The sequence below is a fragment of the Rhineura floridana genome, chromosome 11 (assembly GCF_030035675.1).
Source record: "Rhineura floridana isolate rRhiFlo1 chromosome 11, rRhiFlo1.hap2, whole genome shotgun sequence".
Taxonomy (NCBI): domain Eukaryota; kingdom Metazoa; phylum Chordata; class Lepidosauria; order Squamata; family Rhineuridae; genus Rhineura; species Rhineura floridana.
Genome location: NC_084490.1, coordinates 57,870,003 through 57,894,171, shown reverse-complemented (window position 1 = coordinate 57,894,171; position 24,169 = coordinate 57,870,003). Strand labels below are relative to the sequence as shown.

General features: G+C 47.5%; 1 protein-coding gene across 3 annotated transcripts; it reads right to left on the bottom strand.

Moving 5' to 3' along the window:
* Positions 1 to 499: 499 nt before the first annotated feature.
* PLEKHH3 (pleckstrin homology, MyTH4 and FERM domain containing H3) lies at positions 500 to 21,476 on the bottom strand. Of its 3 annotated transcripts, XM_061590234.1 has the most exons (12): positions 20,774 to 21,473; positions 12,323 to 12,381; positions 8,972 to 9,060; positions 8,192 to 8,386; positions 6,413 to 6,570; positions 5,419 to 5,527; positions 4,909 to 5,206; positions 4,256 to 4,463; positions 3,674 to 3,810; positions 3,077 to 3,197; positions 2,559 to 2,775; positions 500 to 1,074 (listed from the first exon to the last, which is right to left on the bottom strand). In XM_061590234.1, the coding sequence occupies exons 1-11, from the start codon at positions 20,918 to 20,920 to the stop codon at positions 2,575 to 2,577; spliced, it is 1,722 nt and encodes a 573-aa protein (XP_061446218.1). In that variant the 5' UTR covers positions 20,921 to 21,473; the 3' UTR covers positions 500 to 1,074; positions 2,559 to 2,574. The 3 variants fall into 3 exon arrangements, with proteins under 3 accessions (XP_061446218.1, XP_061446219.1, XP_061446220.1); XM_061590235.1 differs by lacking the exon at positions 12,323 to 12,381 and having other exon boundaries at positions 20,774 to 21,474; XM_061590236.1 differs by lacking the exons at positions 500 to 1,074; positions 2,559 to 2,775; positions 3,077 to 3,197 and having other exon boundaries at positions 3,788 to 3,875; positions 20,774 to 21,476.
* Positions 21,477 to 24,169: the final 2,693 nt, after the last annotated feature.

The following is a 24,169-nucleotide window of genomic DNA, read 5'->3' as shown; positions in this document are numbered from 1 at the left end:
AGTCCAGCACTGGAAGCCCTGGGCTTCATTTCCCTTACATTCTTGTGAAATCCTTGAGTTTGGTTTTAATGTGGAGGGATTAGAAACTTCATCTGCACAGATTCATGGCTGAGCAAGCCTCTGTTCAAACAAATAACCCGTCCTCACTGCCACTCGCCAGCCAGAGACTGGAAAAATATCAGCTCCTCTGTTAGAGTCAGCTCAAAAAGGCAAGAGCTCAAGTGGTACAACATGGATATCGGCAAAGACTCTTCAGTAACAGCTGTTTGATGCATGCTGCTACTCTACAGTATTTATTATATCGATTTGTACCCTGCCCTTGAAATATAATTCTTAGCAGTAATCACTGTTGTATCAGCTGGGCTCAAAACAGCTTGGCCAAAGGCCTGTGTAGTGATAATGGAGAAGGAAGAAGATAAAGAGAGAAGAAACTCTGGAGAAAAGCTAATAATCCCTCATGAGACATACTTCACCAAACTCAAAACTAAGTAGCCACTAGTTTGGTTTCTCTACATTTATTTGTTTAAAAAACGGTTTTACAAAGGACAGCCACAGGCATAAGACGCTTCTGGGGCCCTCCCACCTCTTCTGCTGCTCTCTGACATTTCTTTACGTGTGAGTGAGTGAAAATACTGCAAGGTCTATATAGACCAGATGATATGAGGTGTAGGCACACTGTAAAGCTGCCTGCAGCTTTACTGGCAGGAAAAGAGAGGGTGCCAACTACTTGTTGCAAGAGACCAAACCAAGGACAGGACATCTGTTGACATAAATAATTTTTTACACAAGTGGGAGGGGGTAGGGAATCCCTCTACACAGGAGAGGACATAATTTCCAGCTCCTTAGGAGCGTAAAGTATCACTGGTATCTTTACTACAAGTGTCTGACTGGGAAGGCACTATCCCTGGCCTTCAAGGCTTCTGTCGGGGAAAAGGAGCCAGTCACCATGGGCAGGATCCCATCACTGACAGGTTAAGTGCAGTCCTCCTTTGTTGCAGTATGGTAGCCATGGGAGTCTCCTGCTGCAGTGCCTTGCTGAATATGCTCATCTGTAAGTGCTGCCCAATCTTTCACCTGAAAAGAAAAAGCATTATCAGACTTCAGCCCATCGCCGCTACCCAGTTTATTGCTCCTCTGCTTGCAGATTAAGTCTCTGCCTCAGGCCACCTTAAGTACTGCCACTCTCTTGCCCAGGACCAAGAACAACATGGGAGTGGGAGAACAGGGCAGTCTATATTCCTCAGCCAAGGTGGCAAACCATTCCGCTTTAAAAAAGACTGCTTTTGTTGAAGAGACATATTTTTAGCCATTAAGGACTACCAAGAAGGTAAAATGTAGGAAGCTGCCTTATGCTGAGTCAGACCACTAGTCCATCTCGCTCTGCACTGTCTACACTGACTGACAGCGGCTCTCCAAGGTTTTAGGCAGGAGTCATTCCCAGCCCTACCTGGAGGTGCTGATGATGGAGCTCGGGACCTTCTGCATGCAAGATTTATGCTCTACCACTGAACTACAGCCCTTCCCCTAAGCATAGTGGGTCCAGCTTGGTGAATCTGTGTAAATAAATACAGGGTGAGGTGTTGTTCTTTTTAAGTGGCTTGGGCAGGACTGTCTGTTCGATAGCTGGAGTTTCAATTCCATCCCTCCCTAGGCCTAGCAGTCTAAGTTATGTAGAATAGCTTGGTTTGCATTATTTTTCCAGGCTACAAACATTTTAAAAAATCTTAAACAAGTGCTAAGTATCGAGAACATACAGTCAGAGACATGCCTTGTTGCAATTGCCTCAAATGTGAAGGCCTGAATGCTTCCTTCCAATTGAAGACCCTGCACTTGTGAGGCAACTGCAACTTTCTGTAGAACCTACAAAGTGCTTGTCAACAATGCCACAAGAGTGTCTCCTCTCATGAGAAGCCCAACGGGTTGGTAAAACCATGCTGCTATTTTTAATAAACCAACTTAGCCTGGGGCATGAGTTTGCAAGCTTTGGAGTTTCACTGAATTCTGCCTGTGACATTTCTGAGATGTATTAGTAACTATTTAAAGAGATCGTGCATAAGCCAAGTTTTAAGCTACAAGAATCACAGAAAGCTGGACTGGCAGCAGTCAGCCAGTATTGGGGGAAGGGGGAGAAGAGCAAAGGTTTCCTGTCCAACAGCAGAGTTTTCTGTTGCTATGACTCTCTTGTTTATGCAACAGATTTTCATCTTTTTGAACAAAAACAATTTTCAGATTGTACAGAAGGGAAAACAAATAATTGAACATGAGAAAGAGAGGAGTGGAGTGAAAAATGCACATTTCAAGGTATATTTATTCAGATGAGTCTGATTTCTACTTGAAAGCCCCCCAACCCCAGACTACCTTTATGTGGCTTGTCCTCAGTTCCTCTAGATGTTGGTGAACTACAACTCCCATCTGCCCCAGCGTACATGGCCGTGGCCAGGGACGATGAGACATGTTCAGCAACATCTGGAGGGCCAGAAGTTCCCAACACCTGCCATGCAATCTCCACATCTCAAAGTCATACCTGGAAGTATAGAAGTGCAGGTGGGATAACTTACCTGATGAACGTCTACATCAGAGAGGGCAGACCCAAAGGCCAACCACTTGCCCACCACGTTGAGGTAAGCAGCCACCTGTAACTGCTTCCATTTGTACATGACAACCTCCAGCAGAGAGACTGCCTCCTCCTGGAAATGGTGCTTCCACTCCATCTGCTGCTTGGCCAGAGACGAGCCAACCCACAGTCCAGCAGACAATGCTCCAACGAGAAATGCCCTGGTGGTCAAGAAGAACTTGGAATTAGAGGACAGTAAGAACAGGGAACAAAGGCAGGTGGACAGTAGCCCAACAGGGAAAAGATGGTCCACGTAAAGGAAGGGCATGTGGGTAGAGAAGTTGCCATTTAGGTTCTTGAAGTGCAATGCAACCAAAGACTGGAGTATCTCAGACAGGCATATAACTGCAGAGGACTAGCTCGTAGGTGTGTAGGGAAAGGGCAGAGAAGTGTGTGTTACTTGCAGAACAACAACACTCCTCATTCTTGCAGGCTTGTCCTTTTATACAGCATGACCTTTACCTGTTCAAAGAGCACTGCAAACTCCTGGCTTTTGCAGGGGACGCACTCCATGTTCAAACACCCGTAATGCCTGAACCAGAGTCTCCCAGGCGGCTTCCAGTGTGGCTCTTCCTCAGCTGAGCTAGGACAGGCAAGCAGAGATAGTGCATTGGTGCTGAGACATGCAAAAACACCTAGCCTGATCAAATGTTTGACCGCCTGCCGTGGCTATTAGCCAGATGAAAGAGATTAACTTTTCTGCCACTTTTCCATGGTATAGATCAACATCCCTCTCCCCTACTAACCCTGAACAAAGTCATATACATCCTGTACGTATCCCAGAATTGTGTTGTGGATAATTATGCGAATTCTGCATAGCTCTGCCTCTGCTAAGGATCTCCACCCCTATAACCACACACACATTTCTCCTCCAGCAGCTAACATTTCTCAAGGCACTGGAGCCCCCTCCCCCCAATTTTTCAAGATCTTCACTGTAGCCACAGAGACTAAGACCTTGCTTTCTTTTGGGTCAGGATTCTCAGCATGCTGCCGAGTAGTTTGATCTCCTCTATCCAGCTGTGACTAAGTCAAGGTAAACGGTACGTGGGGGACATTTACCTTTCAAATCTGCTGAGGACATCTGCCACCAGTACATCCTCTGGAAGGGAGCGCACATGCTGCCAGCTCTCCTCATAGAGGACAAATGAGTTGGGGCTACATGACAGGCCCAGGCGCAACATCAGTTCCAGGGCCACCTGGGACGAGGAGACAAAGGGGGTGACAGGAGGCCTGGCCATGTCCAGCAGGAGGGCACTCAGTGCTGCAAAGGGGACACACACAGACAGGGTCAAGCATGCTGAGGAATGGATAGGTGGAGGAGTAGGGGTGGGGGGCCCAGCTGGTATGTTGTGGAGGAAGAAGGGGAAAAAAAGTTGCCTCATCTCTTCCCAATCACACTATCCAATGGAAGAAGTCAGTGTTACGATGCAAGGTGAACCCCTGACTGCTTGGCCCACCTGATGAAGAGGCAACACCTTCCATCACTTACTCTCCAAGAAGGGAAGGAACCAGTACCACCAATATCCATGAAATCAGCTGCAATCCCCTTTTTGCAACCTGCAAGTCCCCCAGAGAGAAACTGTGCCCCACAACTGGAGTCATCCCATCCCCTCCCCAGTTAAGTCCTTGGTTTCTGCTCACCTCCTGGACTGTGGTGTGGGAGGTGATGGCCACATGGCAGGTGACGGTGCTGGAGCAATGCACGCCACAAACCGTTTCCTGACATCCCATCAGCCCTGCAATCTCCTCCAAGGAAGGCACACTCTCTTGCCCCTTGGTGTTGCTCAGGGCCTCTGTGATGAAGCGTCCAAACCGAGCCATCTCCGAGCCTGGGAACCGGTTCTCTGTCCTGCTGGGACCAGCGAAGGACTGGCATTAGATAACCCAAGGCCTGTGGCAAAGAACTCCTAATGGATTCCTAGTAAAGAATCTACATATTGCATCAAACTAATCTTCACATTCAGCTTCCTGTCTACCAGCGCTGGCCGAGACAGGTCACAAGGAGGGCACGATGGACACATTCTTCCTCTATTTTAAACCCAGCATCTAGCTATGGGAAGACTCTTGCCTCCAAACACGAACAAGAAAAGGGATTCCTTTCCTGAGGCTGCTGTGAATAAGAGCTGTTGCAGATGGAGAAAGGGAGGGTTTTGTGGACACACACGCATATCTAATCTCAGAGTGGCAGGGAAGCTTTTGCCAACTGATCGTGCGTCTCTCAGTCTTGCAGCAAACAAAACATGATACACATACACCATACATGCACACACTTTCCCCCCTTGCCCCAGGCTCACCGCTGGAGGTGCAGCTGCAGGTAGCACAGCACAGGCAGGGAAGGCATGAATGTGCAGCTCATGCAAATGAGCAGCTGCCAGTAGCGCAGGTCTGCAGGCGCCCCCGGTTCAGGTGGCTCTGTAGTCTGCTTCACCAGTTGGCAGTAGATCTCATCCACCAGGGGTGGGAGGTCATGGCATGTCTGCAACACCCCCTGCATGAGGATGGCTGGCTCTCGCACCCCCTCCAGCTGTTGCAGTGAATGGAACAGCTTGACAGCTTCATCGCGAAGCCCTGCATACCCTTGGCCGCCAGGAGCTACAGAACACCGGGGGGGGGGGGGAGGCAGGCAGGAGAAAAGAGAAATAAGCCATTAGCTAAGGTTCCATGTACCTAGATCCACCCTGCTGCTCATTACACATTCAACTCCCACTGCTTGGGACTGTATAGCCAATGGCACATAGCACTAATGGACTAAAGCCAACAAGTTTAAGGAGGATACTGACTATATCAAGGAAGCAGTCACTCACCTGCATAAGGGAAAGGCAGCAGAGGTGCATAGATTGGACCAGCCGTGTAGCACAGGATAGGATTATTGTGATAAATTTGATCCAGGATTTCTGGGCTGTTATGATTCTCCTGGGATGGGGAAAGTAGGGAGGAAGAGGGAAGGAAAGAAAGGGTCTGAGAAGTATTCCCATTCAAACCCCTGGGAAGAACCTCGAGATCACCTTCTCCAGAGTAGAGGAAGGCATCAGGTGTGTGTGCTGCATGCAGGATTCCTAGACTTCTGCTCCAATCTATTGCTGTGGCGTCCAAGATGGCGCTTTCTGAGAGTAGCCGCTCTAGGAAGTCTGTGTGCAATGCCAGGGTCTGCTGCCATCATAGAGGCACTTCCCTTGCCACTGCGAAAGGTGGCTAACCACGTGCATGTGGGATTCAGGCACCCAACTTCCAACTGGATTTTATATTGCAAACCTTCAGGGTTGGCCTGCACAATTTAAAACTTTTGCACAGCATCTAGTGCAATGTCAGCAATAAGCTAAGGTTCAACAGAAGGAAGAGGCCTAACTCTCCCCCCTGCCCCAAAATTATCATTGCCATTAATTCACATACACCTCTCTTCTCTGACAGAAACCAGTCCATTGCCCCAAGGCTTAGATCATCAAATCATAAAAATATTTTAAAATAATCCATAAAACCCATAAAACTTTAGGCACTCTTCACTACAATTAAGAATTAAAACCTATAAAAATCAGAATCAAAACCAGCAATACAATCCTAAAAGATCAAGACCACCCCTGCCCCAATAATAAATACTGTATGTCATTCTCTTCATTTTTTATTTTTTTAAAAGGAAGTGAACCACTGGGTGTACATGCACTCGTTATACATTTCTGCCAAGCACTCTCAGCTCCAACGGCTTCCCAACTCCTTTACCACCAGTTGGGGTGCTTGGCCCTTTCATAGCCCCACCAGTATGTCCTTGTGCCCATCCACCCACTGCCTTCCTGCATCCCTCACCTCAATGTCACACATGAGGAGCTGTGTGGGGGTCTGGACAGGGGCCTTGCTGATGATGACCTTCTGCAGAGCACAAACCCAGTGCACGGCTTCGTTTAAGTGCTCTGTGTAGAGACGGTAGCAGTGCTTTCTACCAAAAACAGTCACTGCCCAGTATCCTACAGAAGAGGGAGAAAGGGGTACCAACATGTGCTTAACAGAAGATATATATCTCTGTATGTGTATGTATATGTATATACACACACACACGTATATACACACACACACATATTTAGGATGAAGCAGGAAGAGTACAGACCTTAAGATTTTTCCTCCAACCCCACCTCATGTTTGCACACCATAGACTTATTAATTCTATTCATTAATTACATTTATTGCCCACGTTTCCTCCAAGGAGCTCCAAGTGGTGTTCATAGTTCTCACCTCCCCATTTTATCTTCATGCCAACCCTGCGAGGTAGGTTAGGCTGAGACACAGAGACTGGCCCAAGGTCAGCCCAGTGGGCTTCATGGCTGCGTGGGGATTCAAACCCTGGTCTCATATGGAGAGCAACACCCTAACCATTACACCACTCTGGCTCTCATGTATTTGTAGCAGATAACGCCCTGGCAGGAACACAGAGATGAAAGGAGGCAGGAAGAGGCCTCTGTGACGCTCCTTCCCTGGCTCTCCCTGTCAGGTTCCTACCTGCTCGTGGTTACTGCCTGTCTCTAGGCACCACCAGGGACTCCACCAGTCCGGACCGCTCTCTCTTATGATTTCTCTCCCCGCTCTAGCACAGATCTCAACAGATCCCCCTGCTAGGCAACCACCAGTAACGTCCCAATACTAGTATTCCCAGAGACTCTGAATACTGGTATTGTTATTCTCTTCACCGCTGCCACCATTTGTTACAGTTCCCCTTCAGCCTTGGTCATTACCTTACCCTCCCTTCTGGTCTGTGAAACCCCAGCCAAGGATCAGGCCTTTGGTAAACCAAATTAAGTATTTATTACAGATAACAAAGCTAACAAGATTAACAAGATTTCTTCTTAAGGCACATAAGCATATGGTTTTACTCAATACTAATCCGAACTCCACCTCCCTCCTTCTTCACTCTCTCCTGGCAAACAACTCTCTCAAACCCCACCAAGCAATCCACTCTTTCTCTTCTCCCCCCCCCATTCGACTCTCACTCTTCCTTTTATACATTCAGCCATTTTAAACACTCAGCCAATCATCTCGCATTCTACTGCCCATTCACTCCCCCTCCTCTTTCACTCCACTTACCATGTATCTTCTAAAACAACAACACTTACCATATATACATTAATATAGGAACATCACAGCCTCCTTCCCCATTACAGCCACACACAGGTCATAGAGATGTTAAAATGAGTGGGGAGCCTTTTTCAGGCCAAGGGCCACATTTCCTTTTTTGACAGCCTTCTAGGGACTGCATACCAGTGGTGGTTGGGCAGATGCCAAAGTGGGCGGAGCAACACACGTGCCTCTTACCTTTGTACAGTAGGCTACATTGCAGCCACATGCACACGAAAAAAGTCAGAGGTTTCCACACACACACACATCCATTCAGGCAACTTAGAGGCATTACCACAGTTCAAGGCCACATTCCAGCAAGGCTAAAGCACTCAAAGGCGGCTTGGAGCAGGGCAGGCAAAGGGTGTGTTCTGAAGAGAGTCCCAAGGGCCAGATAAAAAGACCATATTTGACCCTTGGGCCTGAGGCTGTTCTGCTGTGCTCCCGCTCTACAACCAGGCACGAACCCACCCTCTTTACCTGTCTCCTTGTAGGTCTGCTTGTCGGGCCACAGCACAGAGCAGAGACTGGTGAGGACAAGGGACCCAAGGCGGCGGGCGCTCACCTCGCACCCACTATAGTAGTCAAGGGAATCCTCCGTTAACACAAACCAGTACTTGCGGGGACGTAGCCAAGGGGTCTTTATACCTCCCCGGACCTCTCGTTGTAGCCAGCCTGGAAGATTTGACAGAAAGATGGCAAGGTTGAACTTCTGCTCAGATTGAATCCTGCCCCAGCACCCTTTGGGTCTCTTTCTGCATCCATGAAGACTAGAAATCTGAACTTTAATGTGTTAAATGTTGCATTATGAACTACACTCCAGATTGGGCACAGAAGCTGTGGTGTGGTTACAAGGTTAAGCAGCCTTCGCCAACGTGGTGCCTTCCCATCAGCCCCAGCCAGCACAGCCAATGGTCAGGGCTGCTGGGAGTTGTAGTCTAACAATATCTCGGGGGCACCAGTTTGGGGAAGGCTGAGCTAAAGCAAAGGAGCTGACCAGCTGGTTTAGTATGTTATGCAACCACTGAAGATAAACACTTTATGGTTTCTCTTTGATTCAGTGCAAGTTGTGACCAGGGTGACACATTTTTCATTCTTCCAACATACATGTTGCCACGCCTCCAAACTACTGGGACCACCCCCACCTTAAAAAGATTGGGCACCATCAGGTGGTCCTACCGCCCTTTCCCTAAGGTAGGAATTGGGGAGAAAAAAGGATTCTTGGTTCTACCTTGTGGGTCACACTGCATAAGATCCCACCTTTCACAATAGCATCAGGTTCTTCTTGCACTCTCCCACACTTCTTCTCTGTAATAAGACTGTGCGTTTCTTCAGACACTGGCAAAGACCTGAGGGCAACAGAACACATAAAGTAGGGATAGGGAACCTTGTCCAGGCTGAGGGCCGCATTCCATTCTGGGCAACCTTCTGTGGGCCACAGGGAAAAGTGGGTGGAGCAACAAATATGTTTACCTTTGTACTGCAGGCTACTTTCTGGGACCTGCTTTCCTCTATCCTCCAGCCAGGCAACTAAGAGGAATTTGTCAGAGTTCAAGGAAAGATTTTAGCCAGGCAAAAACACTCATGGAGAATACATGGCAGGACATGTGAGCGATGTGGCCTGGGGAGACAGGGTGTGGCTGTGAGGGAGTCTGCTGGGGCCAGAGTCCTGAGGGCCAAACAGAGAGGCTTGGAGGGCCGTATTTGGCTCCTGGACCCAAGGTTCTCCACTCTGATGTAAAGAGATGGAGGTGTCAATCTGAGCTGGATAACAAGGCGGGGGGGGGAGAGAACAACTGATAGCATAAGTGGGGAAGAGGCCTACCTTGTTTCTCTCCCCAGCAAGATTCTAGACCTTGAATCACCTTCAGTTTTGGCCCATCACCCCATTTTCTCAACACCCTCTACCCCAAGCTACTACACAGGGTTCACTTTTATTTATTTTTTAAAGTACACTTTTTTCCTGCCCTTCTCTCACCCCATGCACACCACTTTCTTCCTTAACTTTCTGCGTTATCCACACTCAAGCCTTCCTCTCCTCCAAAAGGGAAAGGCAACAGTAGTTGGGCTCCTAGTGTGATCCATCCCTAGAGCGTTAGCCTTCAGCTGGTGGATTGGGACCCACCACTGGATTGCAGCCAGACCTAAAGTGGGTCACAACAGCACCACTGGCATACAACAACATGGTAAGAAATTAAGAAGTTGGCCCCAAATTGCATGGTTCAGCTAAAGGTGGGCCCAGGGTCTATTTGCTCTGGAGTTCCCCAGTTTCTCTTCCCAAAGAAGCCTGGCCTCTGGACATTCCTGTTCTAGCACCCATCCCCCATGCTTCTTGGACACAGCCCCACACCCACTTCCCTCCATGGTTGTGGGAAAGTGGGCTGCGAGATCTTGCACTGTTAACCTCAGGCTAAAAATAAGCTGTTTATACAGCAAGGCTGCCAAGAATTTGGTAAATGAAGGAGCACAGGAGAGGAGAGGATGCTGGCTGGATTGTCTGAGAGAACAGTGTGTGTGCTTCTATACGAGAACGACGGTGGGGGGGAGAAAAAAAAGGATTAAGTAACGAGAGAATTAGAGGTGGGCCTGCCCCCTCCTCCCCATTCCATGACCCTTTATATAGCACACCTCAAGCAGTCCAGTCCCACCCATTTTGGCTTCCAGAGAACCCCAAACGGAGATAGAAAACAGGCAACCCGCAGCAAACCACGGCTCCCAGCTACTCCAAGACAAGGGTGGGTAACCTGCAGTCCTTAGCTTCACATCAAAAGCCCTCTGCAAAGCAAGGCAGCTCAGGCTTCTGGCAGAAGCAATCTGCCCCTTCCCCAGCAGACTGCTAGGTGAGGAATAAGGGGAAGAGAGAGGAAAGGGGTGAGAGGGAGAGGAAAACGGAAGGTCCCATCTACTTTTGGTCCAGCTCCATCCACCGTTGGCTTCTGCACCGTCCACTGCCAGAACGCAGCACCCCCCTGATAGATTTCTCCTGAGGGAATGTGACCCTAGACAGGAAAAAGGTCCACCACACCTGTTCTAAGAGGGGAAGTGCAGGAAGCTCAACCCACCTAGAAGACACACCCTCTGACCTAGAAGCTCATCTCAGATGCACGGGGGCTGGGTACAGTGGTGAGAGAAATCACCTCTGCACTTGCTCAGGTGCACTCTGCCACGTTTATACTTCATTTGTCCTAGTAATGAGAAAAGGTTCTGGGGCTCAAGCACAAATTTAGCGGCACTCTCCTTCTGCCCTTTGTTCTAATCCCTCTCAGTTCTCACCTAGCTGCTCTAACCCCACCTAGGCCTCACTCACCCTTTCCCTTTCTCCCTTACTCACATGCTTATCCCAGCCACGTTCAAACGTTTGCTCACTAGAAGGAAAAAACCAGAGTCCTCAGCCACCCACACAAACTCGCCTCTATTTCCCTCCGCCTTTTCCCAGGCCCCATCTTGCAACAAATAAGAAGCTGGAGTCACTTCCTCCAGGCCCCGTAGCAAAGCCTGGCCCCAGCTGGGAACCATTAGCTTGGAAGCAGGGTGGGAGGTGTGTGTGGCACCAGACAGAATTCTTCTGCTCTCAGCTACTTTCTAGCCGGGAAAGAACCAATACCTTCAGAAAAGGAAGAAAGCAAATGCGCTCGGAAGGCATTAATTTGGTCTAGGGTTGAGTCCAAGGAGCTATACCCCAAATCAGGGCTTAACTCTAGAAATACAGGACACTGTATTCACCCAAGTCAGAACATTGGTCCATCTAACTCAGTATTGTTACTGTGACTGACCATGGCTCTCCAGGATTTCAGACAGGAATCTCCTTCAGCCCTGCTTGAAGACACCAACGATTAAACCTAGGACCTTCTGTAGGCAAAGCAGGTGCTCTTTCACTGAGCTACAGCCCTTCCTGCTCTACAACATGTGAAGCAGTCATGAAGAGTGCATCTGAACATGTGCCAAGTGTCTCCCCCACACTTACTTTCAGGCAAGAGACCAAGTTTTTAAGGCAAAACTAGGCCCTGGCACTTCTTTAAAACTGAAGACCTATTTGGGCAACTGGATCTCTCCCTCCCATCCCACAATGTCTAAAATTTAAGCAAGTAGGAACCCCTAATCGTTTATTAATTTGAGACAGGACTAAGCCTCAAGACTAGTTTTTAACATGCAACAATTTATAAAGCACACGTCATGCGATTTCCCCTTAGCACTTAGCTACTGCCGTCAGCCACTGCACATCTTGAATCCAAAGGCAGGAATTCCAAATGAGATGGCACGTCACTGAGGCAGGTTTCGGCCACAGAGATTTTTTAAACTGTATTTCCTAGTATCTTCCAAGCCTTTTGCTTAAGGCCTGAAAGTGGGGCCTGACGCCAGCATCAAAGGAGAAGGGAAGAACATGGCAACAAACAGGAGGGGTTTGCAATTTCTGGGACTATGGTGGGGGATCGTCTGCAAAGGTCAGTCAACTTAGTTGCAGGATCTCACAGGTTTCCATGGCTGTGCTTACGGGAGCCAGAATTCTGAGTGTGCACGACATGATCACTTTCCCTGCCACCCCCCAACATAGTTCCCCAGTGGAGTGCCAGCTCCGTTACACCTCCAACCCCACAATCCTTCATTGCTCACCTTTCAGAACCGCTGCTAGCACGACTTGGCTGAGTGAGGTTCACCTGCAAGGGAGGACCCTGAAGAGCAAGGGTTGCGGGGGGGGGCAAGAGAGAGAGAGAGAGAAGGAAACACCATCAGGACTCACAAAGCCACACATCAAAGTGTGAGAGCCAAATATGCGGGTAATTAGGATAGAAGACATGGCGGAAGGGTTTTGAGATTGGGGATGTCAAAACCTGCAATGAAACCCCTCCGTCCCACAATATCATTGTTTATATATTCAAAAGAGAGAGTCTGGTTTGAAGAGAGGCTGGGAGAACACAGAACAACATTGGTACACGCAGGCTGCCTCCCCATCCAATTTCCCCAACCGCACAAGGAAATGAATTATTAATCTGCAACTTTCCCAGGCTGCCTAGTCTGGTCTACAGCCCCTCCCAGGCCACAGTCTGGCTAGCCACCCCTTCCCCCACCCCGTGTGCACGCGCACACACACACACACACACACATACACTCTCTCACTCTGCAAGCTGCAGCAGCTGAAAGGGTTCCTGTATCCTCAGCCGACCCTGGTGTCGGGCTCCAGACTGTGCAGAATTGCACAAGCACATTGCTGAGTAAGATACAGGCAAACAAAGTCCTATTGTAGCCAAGGCTTCCTTCCTCTGCAAGGAGGAAGGGCACGTCAGGAGAACAGAAAGGTCCTCGCAGATGGCAAGGGAAACCCTGGCCTCATGCACCTTATTCAAAGGGACTCAACAGCCTGTGCAAAGACTGCAAGGAGATCTGCTGTGGCTAAGAGGAACTGGTGGAGAGTGCAGGACACCCAACGCAATCCAGTTTCTAGACATAGGCCCTACAGTGTTCCCCCAGAGCAAAGCCCAAGTTGGACGTGTCCCTAAGGAAAGGAGGAAGGAGAGAGAGACTAAATATAAAGGCAATCTGTGTGAGGGAGAGCAAGGAGCTGCTGCAACAGGTACTGAGTTACGGACAGGGCACCAACTGTCCTCTGGCATTAGGACACCTGTTATAACTCAGCTCAAGCTGGCATGGGCTGTCACAATCCTACAGGGGCAGGCAGATTGGCAGGAAACATCAAGAGGGCATGAAGGATTATTCCAGAGAAGAAGCACAGTTAGAAGTGGCCGGGGGTGGGTGGGAGGAGAATCTCAAGCAAGGTTTCCTACCCTTAAATACCTGCAAAGAGTGGAATCCAGTTTCTACTAGTTCAATTAATTACCACTTTCCATATTACAAATGCGGCTGGATTTTAGGACCAAAAGCATTCATTTAAGAGCTGAGGCACGTAAAATTCATGGACTGACCAAATGCACGGCCTTTGGAGCTCAACGTGCTTTGCTTTACTTCCATGCTACACAAGAACTACGCACATGCCATCTCACACGCTGCCTTGGCTTACAACTTAGCCTCTCTGCACCCATACCTTCCTCTGGTCTTTCACCCCCTGCTCTCTTCCTCTGCAGTTTGAGAGATCACTGAAGCTCAGAAAAGCATGAAGGAAGCAACAACTGAGTGCATAGACCCCTGGTGCTTTCAGCCGGATTAGAGAAAATTGCATAGGCTAGTAGTGATGGTCAGCATACAGAGAGGGGGTGGGGAGAATCAAAGGTTTGACCGAGAATGTAGAGAAGGATACAAGATGAGGGTTAGACAGACATCAGGGCAAATGTCTTTATCATCATAAGGTGAAACAAACAAGAGAAAGAAGAAAAGAACCCTGATTTATGACTCAACTGGCCTTTACAACAGGATAGCTCTTTTTGGAAAATGGAAATGGACTGCCTTCAAGTCGATTCCGACTTATGGCGACCCTATGAATAGGGTTTTCATGGTAAGCAATATTCAGAGGAGGTTTACCATTGCCTTCCTCTGAGGCTGAGAGGCAGTGACTGGCTCAAGGTCACCCAGTGAGCTTCATGGCTGCGTGGGGATTCGAACCCTGGTCTCCCAGGTTGTAGTCCAACACCTTAACCACGCTGACTCTGTTTAAAATGAATTAATTGTCTAGAATTTACAGGTGGAACAGAACAAGGGTTATGTTCTAATGTTTGAAAATGTAAAACTTTGCTGGGTTTACTTTTGGTTAAGCAACATGCACGATTTTAAACAGCTCAAGATAGGCTTTACCAAGAGGGTGGCTGTCAAAATGAAGATCTTAGCATTTACAAGCATATATCTTATTAAGGATTCCACACAGATCCCATCTTCAGTGTTGCCCAACCCACCGAGGAGGAAGATTACGGCTGAAAGACTCAGAGCAAGAGTGAATACGTGGAGGTTAACTTGTAAGCAAATACAATGTGCAGAATTGTAGAATGTAGTTAAGCTAAGGTCTTAACTTACAATTTGCATGGTTTTTGGTATATGAGCCATAACTATTTTCTTAAGCCAAAGTTGCCGTTTTTTAATTCTGAGAGTCCCTTATTGAAAAGGAAATTCACTGACTTATGTGAGCACATTTTTGATGGAGGGGGCAGAAATTAACTCCACCGCAGGTAGCACTACACACTATGAAGGTTCTCTCTCTCCCCTTTCACATACACATGCACCATTTCCTCAGTCTTATGCAGCAGCCGTAGCACCCCTCTTTTCATCACACACCAACAGGAAACAATTCCCTTCTCCTACATATTGGCTTCTACTGCTGCAGCCTGTTTGACAGCCATTTTACTTTTGGGAAAACAGGCTCTAGTAAAACAAAGTTTCAGGCAGACATGTACTGTATAACTTGCCCCCGGTTCACTTCACATTAATTAAACTAGCAAGTCTGGACCCTTAGAGCTTTAGGAATGGCCAATGAATTTTCACCAAGCCAGTGAAAAGGGGAACCATGCACCAAAAGTACCAAAAGGAGAAGTGTGTGTGTTTGTTTTAAGGGGGGACAGGAGAATACGGTGGCAAGCATGAGTGTCACATCCCAGTACAAGCACTTTGCCAAATTATATACCACTGGGAGAAAAACTGTTTTGATTTTATGGATATAATATATAAGGCTGTTTCAACATCTTAATATCACAGTATACACTGGCACTATTTCTCAGTACATATTTGTTGGTACTATATTTGTCTGCCAGAGGGCAGACACTGGGCACACAAGATCTGGGGAGGTAGAGGGGCCAGCAGCAGAAGTTCTGCCTGGAAGCCATCCCACCACATCTCCCAACACCATTAGACTAGAGCAGCCTTTCCCAACCAGTGTGCCTCCAGATGTTGTTGGACCACAACTCCCATCAGCCTCAGCCAGCATTGCCAATGGTCAGGAAGATGCGAATTGTGGTCCAACAACATCCGGAGGCACACTGGTTGGGAAAGGCTGCACTAGAGTATGCCTGTTCTTCTCCTGGCTACTCACTGGAGTATCCTTATGGCTATCTCCACTTCCTGTACAGGTTATCAACCCTGCTGTGGCAGTGGAAAAGAGGGAAGCACCCAGCAGCACATCATTATAAACCAAACTGCTGGGATCCCCTAGTTCTCAACTATCCTCATGCGGCATAGTGGTGGAAAATGCCAGCTTCAGTGAGAGCCAGGATTTCACTAGAGCACCACTGTCTGGGGCCATCCTCATCCTTTGCATTGTTGAGTAAAGGCTGTAGCTCAGTGGTGGAGTGTCTTCCTTGCATGCAGAAGGTCCAAGGTTCAATCCCCAGCAGGTCCAGGTAGGGCTGAGAGAGACCCGTCTGAAATCCTAGAGAGCTGCTGCCAGCTAGTGCAGACAATACTGAGCTAGATGGACCAATGGTTCGATTCATTACAAGCCAGCTTCCTATGTTCCTGTGTCATACAAGTTACACCTGCTGAAATTCCCTCTTCTGCACAACTATTAAAAGTGCAGGAGGCTCTGTCCTCTTTTTGCATCTGCCTATCCTAGATTGTATATACGCAGGGTTAGTAAAGTAACACCACAATCCCATTCCAGAGACCACAAGTTCCAGGTAATTTTTTGAGGGGTGTCTAAACTGAGGGTAAACCCTGAGCCTACAACGTTTCATTATGGCCTGTCACCACAAAGGCTACATACAGGCGCGCTTCCAGGAGATCTCTGCTTGACCCTCAGCTGCACAATGAGCCCATCAGAAGTTGAGATTGCTCTACTGGAATCCTCCTCAGATGGCAGGATCAGGCCCCACAGGAAGAAACTACAGGTTTAGAGGCTTTGCAGGAGAAGGCCCTAATTTGCTTCTGGTCAGAACCCCACAAAATCACTCCACCAAGGTCACAACTGCCCCTTCCTGTTCAGACAAGCATCCCTTCCCTCTTCTCCACCAGGAGTGAATGAGGCCATACTATAATGACTAGGCTCAGGCAGGCTTCTAAATGTTTTATTACTGCTTGTAACAATCAGCTCAAAATCAAAAGGCAAAGAAGCTCTCTCTTTTGGTCTGCAAGCCTTTGTAGTCACTGAACATACACCTTTAGCTTGAACATTACTAGTCTGAACTGTGTGGGGCAGGGGATCAAGCAGAGGGTGGCTACTTCTCTCCCTTTCTTTGGTAGGGCTCTAGCTCAGCCTAACAGTGTAATATTTTAGAAGTAAAGACCAATTGTTTTGAAATGGTAATGCTTCTTTGTAAGACTTCATTTTCAATTAGACGTTTTACAGGTTGAACTCTGCGTGTTCAGAAGCAAGCGCTACTGTGTCCAAGGAAGCTTTCTCCCAGATAGGTATGTACAGAATTGCAAATTTTGTCTCCAACTACAAGCTTTGTTCTTCAGCATATTGCTCTATGTCACGCAGAGTTGGAAGTAAGGAAGTATTTTATAACTTGCATACAAGCAGCTTTCCCACCTCCCTTTGAACTTTACTCATTGAAAAATACAACTGTTTGGGCTTATGGAACTCATTAAAATTGTTGACAATCCATACAAATTAGCAACTTGCCATATTATGGATTTTCTCATGGGCATTGCTGGTGAAAGCATGATTGTATCTTATCATTTCTCATACAACCTACTGGAGGAGGAAACTGATCACTCATCCCCATTCTGGGGGCCTGAAATGAAGGAACTTGCATGACCAAAACAGAAAACTTGCTTTACTCTTTCAGAAAGCTTTGGACTAAATCACATGACAAAGGCCCTGGACTTGAAGATAAGCCAATGAAAGGGGAAATGTGTAGTTAAAAGCTCAAGTGCTGTCCCTTTTGGAGCCTTGCTATTCCATGAGTTGGGGTGAGGAAGCTGTGGCATTGCAGATGATGCTGGCTACAGCTTCCATCCTTCCTGACCATGATTGCGCTGGCTGCGGCTGATGGGAGCAACATCTGGAGGGCCCTGCTTTAAGTGAAGCTATGGCAGGATGATTCCCATCATCTGTTAAGAGTGCAACTACCAGAGCTGTGAGAGACACGAACTGTAATTTCAAGCACAAGCTTTAGGTATAACCACTGGCTGGATTCAGGCTCTCTCCCTACGTATTAAAGAGCACACCTTTTGGGTTCTGTTACTACCACCACTTGCTCCATCATTAAGCTTTCCCTCTCTACAACTACCCACAGGGTTCCCTGTATGGATATGAACCTGGACAGTTTCTGGGAACCACTGGATGGCATCCTCTGAATCCCATTTTCTGAGGGGCTGGGGGGGCAGGATACAAGGTCTCAGGTGTGGCGCAAAAGCACACCCAGCTAACACCTATCAGATGACTGGCTTCAGGATCTGGTCTCTCCAGCTAGGCAAGCTAACTATAGTGGTAAGCTCATGCCCACCACAGCATCCCATTGAAAAAACAAATTCTGGTAGCATCATACAATAGTTAAAGGCCATCATTAAGTAGTTGGAGCATCTTCTCTATGAGAAAAGGCTAAAGTGTTTTTTTTGGGGGGGGTCACATAGCTGGGGCAACAAATGAGGAGAGTCATGACAGAAGTTTATAAAGTTATGCATGGTATAGAGAGAAAAATGCTAAAAGGATTACCCTGTAAATTGGTTGACAGTAGACTCGGGACAGACAAAGGAAGTAACTCTTCACACAGCACATTAATTCAGGGGTAAGGAATGCCTGGCCCTCCATATCCTGGAACACAATTCCCATCACACCGAACATTGGCAGCGCTGGCTGGGGTCAATGGGAGCAGCGTCCAACAACAGCTGGAGGGCCTCAATTTCCCCATCCCTAACATAATTAATTTATTGAATTTACAGCCACAAAATGCAATGGCCATAAACTTAAAATGGCTTAAAATGGGATTAGACCGACACTCCATACATTTGTCTATCCATGAGTATTAGCCATGGTGATTAAACAGAAGTTCCAGGTAAAAAGGTAATTTTCCTCTGAACACTAGTTGTGGAGAGAGAAACAGCAAGGGAGGGCTGTTGCCTTCAAGCTCTGCTGTGGGATCTCCAGAATCGAGTTCCCAGAGGGTGGGGAGACCTGTTGATGGGCTCCAACTCCCATCAGCCCCAGCCAGTATGGTTAACGGTCACTGAAGATGGAAGTTGTAGTTCAACATCATCTGGCGGTGCCACAGCTTCCCCAATGTTGTTTTAGTTCAACATATATGCTTGAAATTTTACTGCTAAATAGGATTGGGGAGGGAGAGGTAATATGCTCAGGGCAGCATGCAAATATTCTACACCTTGCCACACACAACCCCTTCTCCCTTTTTTTACCTCCACCCAAAGCATCTGTCACCCCAAATCCTTCCCCGTCTTGGGAGAACAAGGCCTACAAATACAGCCAGAGACAGGGGTGTGTTGGTAAATCAAACCTACAATTCACTGGACAGTCTAGCTTCAAGATCCCTTTTTCCTCCTCCAACCTCAGGCTAGCCCTTCCTCTCCCGCGAAGTTCTAATAGCACATTGGTGGAAAGCTGGAGAACCCCAAACCAGTTCCTTCCAGACGGCAGGTGATGCATCGCCTCCCAACGTGTCACATCCCGTTCTTCCTGATAGGACCTGCCTTTCTGACCGCAGAAGCATGAAAGAAAACCTTGGAGCAGAAAGGTGCACACACATATGTACTCCTAATTTCCCAGTAATACATTTCAAATTTCATTTCATAATTTCCCAACGGATATAGTTTTGGCTTAAGCTAAACTTTCTGAAGTGCCTTGTTCTGAGGCTTGGCCAGCCAGACCTTATGCCAGTTCTGTCCAAGAGGGCAGGTTGGCCTTTTCTCTGTACCAAGAACTGAGGCCATTAAAAAGATGAGCCAAAATACTAGGCCAGAGAAAGGAAAGATTTGCTTGGGGAACAGGCTTTTTCTGCCCTAGCGCCGGCATTGCTATGTCTGTAAAAATCAACTGGCATCAGCCTACAACTATGGCTTCAGTTGATGTCTGGGCATTTGTCCTTTGCCCGTGACTGAGCTGGTTTGGTTCCTGTTCTGTGAAGGAGCTGGCTAGCGAGAGCGGGGGCGGGAGTTGGGAGTGCTGAGGGAGGAACTAGTGATATCCCTTCTGCTTCCCAGGGAACAGAATGGCAGAGAGAAATGCAGGGTGGATGTTGAATGACTTCTTTCTGAACTTTGGTAGCACTTTGATGGGTCCTGCAAGCCAAGCCTGGGTCCATGCGGGCCAACAGGCAACCTGGCTCTCCCTCACTCCAAAGGTGGCTAGGCTTCAGCTTTCTATGACTTTCCTTTGCCCACAATTAAAAGGAAATGGACTGGGAGTGAAAGGTGTCCAGGCAGTCAAGACAACGGCTCATCCTGCATAATTCATGGCCACAGCATTATATAAGGATTATGAATATGAGGAAAAAACCCTGCCCCCCTCACCTTACCAGCAAATTACTCTGGTGGCTGGATTAATTCTACCTATCTGGGGAAGATGGATCCCACAGAAATAGGGAGGGTGATGAGGCAGGCAGTATTGTCTTAGGGATGATTCCTCAATTGGTTATAGAATGGAGAGAATCAAACCGACTGGGAGAGGGGTGTCAGAATGGGACCATGCTGCGGGACATACCGGCCCCAAATAGCATAGCAGCATATCCTAAGCTTAGAAGAGCCTAAGGAAATCTGAGCACAAGAAACTGATTTATACCGAGTCAGTCCTTGGCTCCATCTTTATTGGCTCCTTTGCAAATAAAGAATGTAGGGTCGGGACTGCATTTTAGTCAAAGCTCTGAGCAGGTTTCAAGTACATTCCTGCACACTACTGTACTGAGTAAATCGAGTAAAATGCATGTCGCCGTCGCCCCCCCCCCACACACATATGGAGAACTTCCAGAGGCTAACCTCTTCTTAAACGTTAACCTGTGCGAATTCTGTCCCAGGCGCTAAAGAAAACCTCGTCCTCCTAGACCCCTTGGTAATGCGGGGGGGGGGACGGGACGGGACGGGACGGCGAGTTAAGGCACGCACAGTTCTCTAGGGCCATAAAAGCCCAGGATAAGTGAAAAAAGGAAGATCTGCCGGCAAGCTCTGCAGAAGTTACAGCCCCCGAGAGGAATACAGCACAACTCCAGGAACTACTGTTCCTGCCCGCGCAGAACCCACCTCGTCGCGTTTGCTGCGCAGTTCGAAGGACTCCTCGGCTTCCTCTTCGTCTGCCACCCCTTTGCCTGCCTCGCCATAGTCGCGTCGGAGCAAAGTGAATCCTTGCCTGCAGCACAGCAACCACCACAAGCCGCCGGGGAACGGCATCCGGAGTCTCGATCCACGCAGGCAAGGAAGGGAAGGATGGAGCGCCCAGGGCGCACTTGGAGAAGCAAAAGGGAACCGTCCCGGAGCCCGGCGCTAGCCGTCTACTCGGCTCGCTAAGCCGTGATCTCGGCCCGCCTCACTTCTCCCCGCCCCAGTGCAGAAGCGGGGGGGGGGGAGGAGCGCGTCCAGGCGCGGCCCTGCCGGTTGCCCAAGGAGGAGCCACCCTTTCCGGGGGGCCGGCGGCTTATTGCATCACGTAGCCGGTTTGGCGAGGGAGAGGGCCAGCGGCGTTGTGCGTTCTTCGTCCTTTAACCGGAGGCAGGGCAGGCTGTAGTTTGGTGCCAAAACTCAAGTGCCGGGGAGGACAGTGACTGCACTGCTCAAAAAGCGTCGCTGGGATGGGACGGGGTTGTGTTTCTTTCAAACTTTGGCCGGAGAAGGGAAAGCGAGGGCGAGTTCGCGCATACAATCCAAAGGATTCGGAGTCTCTGACATGGCGCTGGAGAACGTTTTAGATAACATGAGGCTTCAGCGCGAGAAACAAAAAGCATAGATATCCGAAGCAAATGCAGAGATTTTTGTTCCTCACTTTAACCACCTCCCCCCCTATAAATGCGCATTAGGAATTTGGATAGAGGGATTTAGAGGGTAGGACTTCCAGGCGAGCCTGAAGTTAAGGCTTCACAGGCCACAGCACCCAAATATGTGAAAAATAATAAAGAGGAGAGTTGTCCTGAAAGTGTACAGAGTCCCTTTACCTCTGCTCCCAGGCAGAGAATATGTGATATGTAGGTCAGCCAAAAACCTGGCATCTTTTAATTTGAAAAACAAGCACTTCTTGAGATCCATTACTTTTCATTACAGAAATTAAGCAGGACCGTAATAGGTACAATCAGGTTCTTCACAATGATGCCAGAGAATCTGTGAATGGACTATGGAAGTCAAGTCTATCAACAACTATTAATTAGCCATAATGAGTGCATGGATCCTCCATGTTCAGAGGCAGTATGCCATTAAATACTAGGCAACAGTAGGGAAGGGTGTCTGTTGACTTCGTGTCCTGCTTGAGTTTCCCCGGAGGTGTTTGGTTAGCTGCTGTGGGAAACAGGATGTGGACAAGATGGTTTTTCTGGTCTGATCCCGCAGGGCTGTTCTTACGTTCTTAACTCTTCATGCTCCTCAGATCTTTGATGTGTCAAGTGAACTGTAGCATTTGCAGGTGTCAGATGGTAAAGCCACTCAGGCTTGTCTCATTCCTGATTTTGTATTTGAAAGGAGATAACACTACAGAAGTAGTACTGTGCTGAAAATTTCTCTCACTTTTTTTTTAACCATTCAATTAATGAGAAAAGAAATTCCATTTGAAAATTGTCAAAGGAAAGAGAGAATATCTCTCATGGGTTGGGTGCAGGTTTTTTGTTGCGCTTACTGCGCTTATGAGGTGGCAGGGTGTGTGTTTGGAAGTGCCCTTTCCTTCATCCTACCAATCATCTTGCCAGTGTTCTGCGCTATGCAGCCTTCCCTGGTGCCCACCTTTCAATTAAAGGCCAAGGGAAGACTTCATGAGGTAATGCCTTCTCATGGGCCTTCATATCAGGAAGTGTAGGCAGCCAAGAAGGCTTAAATTGTTTTTTGTGTTTTAAAATCTGTATTTTTGTTTTTGTTTTTAATTGCTGTAAACCGCCCAGAGAGCTTCGGCTGTGGGGCGGTATATAAATGTAATAAATAAATAAATAATACTCATGGGCTGGAGAAATGTTTACTGGAAATAAAAACTATCCTTGACCACCTGATTTCAAAACCCATCCCCATTACCATTCTAAAGAGCCTTGAAAATGATGATTATATTAAAAATAAAAATGGAAGCCTCTTTCATGAATAAAAGTTTCATGAAATTGGAAGTTTTCAGCACAGCACTGGGCAAAACCTTTGTCTTTCTCCTGCCATGTACAAGCATTTTCACAACTGAGATTTAAAAAAGGTGTTTGAGGGTCCCTCTTGCTCTGTACCAAGCATTACTAATGTGGAATAGAAAGTGGAACAGTGTGGAATTTTAAAACAAATGTGCATTCTTCTTAGCAGTTCATGACACAAAATTTGGAATCTCCCTGGATATTTTAGATCAGTCTTTTTGGATCTGGCAGGCCTGGCAACCAAGAGGTCTTCTGTATCTTTAAAAGTTGTGCAGGGGGAAGGGAGAATTCCACCTTGTGGTTTTTCCCATCACAGTGTTGCAAGCACACCTGCACTTGGCTGACTTTCTCTTCTCCTAAAGATACAGGATCAGTCTCAGGCCCTGAGCCTGGCAACCCTAATCGCAGGTTCCACTGAGAGACTTATAGAACAATCCTGCATTATATAGTTCATTGCTATATCCCTATTGCTGGTTGGAGCCCTGAGAGGAGCTTACACCAGCCCTATGACAATAGTTTACTGTTAATACTGCAGGTGAAGCTGAGGTTGGTTGGATTCCCAGTCAAAAATTCCCCATACCTCTCAGGTTACCACAAAGGTCAGTCTGCTTAAATTGCCTCTTTAAACCTCCTCTCAGGCCAAACCAATCCATATGCAGAAGCCTCATGCTCCCTAGACTTGCATGCAGACTGGGTGCACTTTTAAATGTTGAAAACCTTTACATTCTCTCTCTCCCCCCCTCCCCCCCCCTGCTCACTCCTCCAACCAGCTCAGCCACTGGATCAGGTAACACATGCACACCAGGGATACACTGCAACATTTTGTTGTGGACCCTCATTTGGGTCCCCTAATATCAACTTAGTTGAAGTTGATTTCTCATCTAAGATCATTGGTGAGATTAATAGAAGGAAGATGGATTTTTGTATATCCATAATCAAAACCTCCAATTTATCTGATTACAATTACTCCAACAGGTCACAGCCTTCTCTGCCATTAAGGTTGATGAGAAGATCTACTGAGAAATAATATTTCTTTCCCCCTTCCCCATCACTACTCCTTTGTTTGATGCTCCCTGATACTTTTGAATTCTGAAAAAATAGTCTCTTTTCCATCACTGCCACTTCTGGCTGGAAACAGTGTTTTTTACATTTAGTACACACATTATGTAAATAATGACATTTTCAAAATTTTAGTTATTACAATTTTTGAATGAATTTAATAGTCATTCAAAAGTAAATGGTAAAAACTAGTGTTTTTACATGCTCTAGAGTTGTTGATAAAAATGTGAGCAGTAATGGTGAGCATTAGAGCCAGTGTGGCATAGAGTGTTGGACT

What these genes read in the sequence shown, in the direction of transcription:
- PLEKHH3 (XM_061590234.1), bottom strand. Translation starts at nt 20,920, where the DNA reads ATGCCGTTCCCCGGCGGCTTGTGGTGGTTGCTGTGCTGCAGGCAAGGA. An exon ending in ACCTGATGCTATTGTGAAAG is followed by an intron (nt 8,387 to 8,971) that starts GTGGGATCTTAT and finishes CAAATCTTCCAG; the next exon opens with GCTGGCTACAACGAGAGGTC. An exon ending in GTCCTCAGCAGATTTGAAAG is followed by an intron (nt 3,198 to 3,673) that starts GTAAATGTCCCC and finishes TGCCTGTCCTAG; the next exon opens with CTCAGCTGAGGAAGAGCCAC.